General features: G+C 44.5%; 1 protein-coding gene across 1 annotated transcript in view; it reads left to right on the top strand.

The window, feature by feature from the left end:
- Positions 1-2623: 2623 nt before the first annotated feature.
- The window catches only part of ilf2 (interleukin enhancer binding factor 2), a 62462-nt gene continuing 59643 nt past the window's right edge, over positions 2624-5442 (top strand). Inside the window, exon 1 of the mRNA XM_073061233.1 lies at positions 2624-2743. Within this exon, the coding sequence (XP_072917334.1) occupies positions 2739-2743 (5 nt within the window). The 5' untranslated portion in view covers positions 2624-2738. The remainder of the gene's footprint in view (positions 2744-5442) is intronic.

The raw sequence follows: 5442 nt of genomic DNA, 5'->3' as shown, positions 1-5442 counted from the left end.
TAAATGATCCGGGCAACTCGTCTGCTGGAGGGGCGTAATATTCGTTCCGCTTGTTCCATTGCGTTGTGCAGCACGGGAAAGGGCCGTGTCCATGTCAACAAAATAAATATTCAAATTTTAATCCTGTTCCCAAACCCGGCCTATATCTCTCTAAACTCTTCTTCTTAACACATAGGTAGGTCTTAATGTATCTAAATTTATATTAAATGCTGTGAGCAGTGCTAAAATAATGAAATAGTTTGGTGTTCATTCGAAGATAGTGTTTTTTTTTGTTTTCACCTCCTCTCTTCGTTTTATTGACCTCTTTGAAAGTCAGATCTTAATATATGTAGTATTAAGGGAGCTAGGGCTTTACTCTTTGGAGAGAAGGAAGGTAAGAGGAGTCATGATAGGGGTGTACAAGATATTAAGAGGAATAGATAGAGTGGACAGCCAGCGCCTCTTCCCCAGGGCAACACTGCTCAATACAAGAGGACATGGCTTTAAGGTAAGGGGAGGGAAGTTCAAGGGGGATATTAGAGGAAGATTTTTCACTCAGAGAATGGTTGGTGCATGGAATGCACTGCCTGAGTCAGTGGTGGAGGCAGATACACTACTGAAGTTTAAGAGACTACTAGACAGGTATATGGAGGAAGTTAAGGTAGGGGGATATATGAGAGGCAGGGTTTAAGGGTGGGCACAACATTGTGGGCCAAAGGACCTGTACTGTGCTGTACTATTCTATGTTCTATAATCTAAAAGCTATCTTGTTGTCATAAGATAGATGACTATTTTACTCTGTATGGACTTAATGTTGTTTTTGTTCTAATTGTATTCTTCTTGCACAATCTTGTATTATTTATACTTTTCTTGCAATGTGTGCCTATGCATGGGATTGCGCATCTGACAATAAACTCGACTTTTTCTGAGATAACTGGGCATTGCTGTTTGTGGAAGCTTTTGATGCACACATTGGCTAAAGCGTTTCCATCACGACACTATGACTGCTCTCTACTAGTGTCCAGGTGTCTGCAAGCAAGCTATAAAAAGGCAAAGGGGTGGTATCGGAATCAGGTTTATCAACACTGACTTACAACGTTCCTTCTGCGTGGATCAACCATTGCTCTGAGCAGGAAATTTTATATGGCCTAAAAACTGTGTGGCACTTTAATAAAACATGATATAAAATGAATTTCCTGTTGTATGGCAACATGTGCGTGTGGGAGCATTTCAGTTACTGTGTAGTCATGTAGCTTAGAGGTAACAGTGCCTCTAAGTGATTTTTTTTGTTTTTTTGTGGCGGCAGTACATAAAAATTACTGTAATAATAGAATAATAAATAGTGCAAAAGAGGAATAGTGAGGTAGTGTTTATAGTTTCATAGAATGTTCAAAGACGGTGAAGGAGAGGAAGCTGCTGAATGTGCGTCTTCAGGCTCCTGCGCCTCCTCCCCATAAGAAGACGGCAGACACAGATGGTTTAATGATGGACGCTGCCTTCTTGAGGCACTGCCTTTTGAAGATATCCTTGATGGTGAGGAGGCTTGTGCCTATGATGGAAATGGCAGAGTCTACAACCCTCCGCAGCATTTCGATCCTGTGACTCGGAAGCTCCGTGCCAGGAGGTGATGCAACCATTCAGAGTGCTCTCCAAGTTACACCTGTAAAAACTTGGTCGCAGTTTGGTGACAAATCTCCCAAAATTCCTTATGAAAGCAGTGAAACTAATCTTTCCAAACTCCCCACTTCATTTAATCTGTTTGCCCTTTCAATTATCTTTGCATCATCCCCATCCTTGGCGACAAAGCCATCAATTGACTGACAGGCAGACAGACATACTTTATTGATCCCGAGGGAAATTGGGTTTTGTTACAGTCGCACCAACCAAGCATAGTGTAGAAATATAGCAAAATAAAACCATAAATAATAATAATGATTATACATAACGTAAAAAGTAGCAGATTCCCGTGGAACACCATCCTATCCACCGTACCGCCTATCGAATTGTGTTGTTGCGTTCAGGGAGGTATGGACTTACACCTCCTCTGAACAGAAGATCTCTTAAGGTCCTGCCACTTACTGTATGATTTCCTAGGGTCACACAGCACTACAACACAGAGCAGGCACTTCGGCCTGTCTAGTCCTTTTCCCCAGGCACTTGAACCTCTGAAAGAGCAACACTTCATATAAAACAAAAACAAGAGAAAATCTGCAATTGCTGGAAATCCAAAGACATAAAATGCTGGAGGAACTCAGCAGGCCAGGCAGCACCTATGGAAAAGAGTGCAATCGACATTTCGGACCTAAACCCTTCGGCAGGACTGTTTAAAAATAACTTCAATTGGTATCGAGCACTTTGAAGCGTCCGGAAAGAGAAGTAAAAGGCGCTGAGAAATGTTAATAAGTCTTATTTTTGTTTAACGTGCGGTGTTTACCCCCTCAGGGTGAAGTTCATTCATTCATTCAGCATCCATTCATTCTCAAGTCACCAATTCATAATTTGAGAACCAATGGGAGAACACGTTCTCCTAAATTACCCATGGCTTGTGACGTCAGTGACGTCGCGGCAGACCGTCCCCCGCTTCCCCCATCCCGGCTCTCCCAGTAAGCCGAATTGTTATTGGACGCTGATCGGAACTTCGGCCAATCACATGAAGCGTAGGAGCACAGTGTTCGAGCATCGAATTCCAGGCGGCAGCTGGAGCTCGTCTTTGTTCTGCAAGTTTCAACCCGTGGGAAACTAATAAATACAAAGAAAAAATGAGGTAAAAACATTAAAATATCGGGAGAAAAAAAGGCGATGTAGGTGTTTCAATTGAATTCCTGACAGAAATAGACGAGGTACAGCGGCGAGCGTAGTGGAGGCCCGAAGCCTCGGAGCCGGCCATTGAAATTAAACATCTCCGGCGGCCCTCTGTCCCGCGAGGTTGGCCCTCTGTTGGTCTAACGCCATCCTTACTCTTTCCAGTCAATTAGAACTCTTTCCTGTATGATGTCCCCTCTGCGAGATGACATGTAATTCGTGCCCGGAGCTGGTGAGATGGTTCCATGCGGATTAGTGGCGGCACCTCACGCTCCCCACGCTTCGTTCCTGTCCACTTGCTTCAGCCTCCTTCCTTTCCACTCGCTTCCCTTATCTATTCATATCTCCCTCCCCAACACGGCGTCTCTAACTCATTAGAGTAGAGTTAGAGTGCCCCCCCCCCACTCTTCCATTGTCCTCTCTCAATCCAAACCGGACTCTTCTCTCCTCGCCCCCCCCCCCCCCCGACTCTCGATCTCTCTCGCCTCTTCATCTACCTCCCTCCTGTGTGTGGTCCAAAGTTTGGGGCGGCTTTCCAGCAATCCTTGGACTTCTTCACCCCAGTGATTACTGGAGGTTGAATGGTTTGATATATTCAAGATCAATGTAATGATTTGTAGTTTTTAGGGGAGTAAAGGACTGCGTGGAATAGATAGGAAAATGGAACTGAAGCTATAACTTGTTCTCTCCCATCAGTCACATTAGTGTCACCCTGTGCACCCTTACCCTTAATACATCCATCTAACGTTCAACAGGGTAACAGGAGGTTAGATCATTTATTTTTCCTGTACCTAGCTTTGCTCCTTAACTGTACAATCTCGGAATTGTTGATGATAATGAGGGGCGAATAAAATTGGTTAGGGTGAGTGGAAAAATGGGCGTCTCACCTACCACCCCATCAGCCTCTGCATCCAGCACATAATTCTCTGTATCTTCTGACATCTCCAACGGGATCCCACCACCTTCCACCCTCCCCACCTCTTGTCCATTTGCTCCTCCCCACTGATCTCCCTGAAGTGGAACAAGTGCCCCTTCCCCTCCTCCCTCACTACCATTCAGGGCCCCAAACAATCCATCCAGGTGACGTAACACTTCACCTGTGAGTCTGTTGGAGTCATCTATTGTATCCGGTACATCTGGTGTGGCCTTCTGTATATCGGTGAGACCTGAAGTAGATTGGGAGACTGTTTTATCGAGCACCTGTTCACCAGAAAAAGCAGGATCAACCTATTTTAATTCTACTTCTCATTTCGACATGTCAGTCCATGGCCGCCACCTCTACTGTCACAATGAGGCTACACTCAGGTTGGAGGAGAAAGACCCTGTATTCCATTTGCGTAGCATCCAAACGATGGCATGAACATCGATTTCTCAAATATCCAGTAATCCTCTCTCCCCCCCCCCCCACCTTGTCTCCTTACCTGCCCATCACCTCCCTCTGGTGCTCCTCCCCCTTTTATTACTTCCATGTTCTTCTGTTCTGTCCTATCAGATTCCTCCTTTTCCAGCCTTGTATCTCTTTCACCCATCAACTTCCCATCTCTTTACTTCAGCCCCTCCCAGTTTCACCTATCACCTTGTGTTTCTTCCTCCCCTCCCCCCACCTTCTTACTCTGACTCTTTTTTTCTGTCCCGTCCTGATGAAGGGTCTCAGCCTGAAACGTTGACTGTACTCTTGTTTCTCTGGGTGCTGCCTGGCCTACTGAGTTCCTCCAGCATTTTGTGTGCGTTGCTTGGATTTCCAGCATCTGCAGATTTTCTTCTGTTTATGCTGATAATCTGGGCAGGTCCGTCTGGCGCTCTACCTCTTTTGTGGAAATGGTGCTGTGGGAATCTGGAAAAATGAAAAATGTTTCAAGTTTTACTTGAAAATAGCAACCATTTCATTCCTCCCAACCCCCTCCCAGCAAATTCTAAGGTGATTGGAGAAAAATATTGGGGGGGGGGGGGGTCAGGGGTATGTTTTTAACACAGAGTGGTAAGTGTGTGGAACAACCTGCCGGGGTGCTGGTAGAGGCAGATACATTAGGAGTATTTAAGAAACCCTTAGGTAGGAAGATGGATAATTATATAGGAGAGAAGGGTTAGATTGATCTTAGTAGGTTAAAAGGTTGGCACAACTCATTGGCTGAGGGACCTGTACTATGCTATATTGTTATCCATGATCTGTTGACGATGAAACAGACTTGACATCTGCTCCGTTATTTCGTACCTCTTAATTCCTTGATCTATTAAATATTTATCTGCCTCCAATCTAATGATTTGTCACCCACCACCTGCTAGTACCTGGAATTCCAGAGATTTGTCACCCTTTACTAGAATAAATTTTTGTGTACTTGTTTTAAATGACCTACCATATGTCCTGTTGTAATGACCCCTTGTTCAAGACTTTCCCAGTTGTGAAAGCTGTTTGAATCTCTGCCATTATTGGAAATCTTTGGAGTGACAGCTAAAATCTCTAGAATTCCTTCCCTAAGTTACATGGTCCATCTCCTTTTAAAGATACAGTAGCTCTTAGACCAACTCTGGTCATCCCTGTATCTGGGAGTATCTTTATCTGATTGTACACATTTATAATAAAATAGATCCGGCATTTTGTGTGTGTTGCTGTGGATTTCCAGCATCTGCAGAAACCCCTGTGTTTATGATCTGCTGCTCCAT

The sequence above is a fragment of the Hemitrygon akajei genome, chromosome 11 (assembly GCF_048418815.1).
Source record: "Hemitrygon akajei chromosome 11, sHemAka1.3, whole genome shotgun sequence".
In the NCBI taxonomy this organism is placed as follows: Eukaryota; Metazoa; Chordata; class Chondrichthyes; order Myliobatiformes; family Dasyatidae; genus Hemitrygon; species Hemitrygon akajei.
Note: the sequence above shows the minus strand (reverse complement) of the source record. Positions and strands in the feature narration are given on the sequence as shown.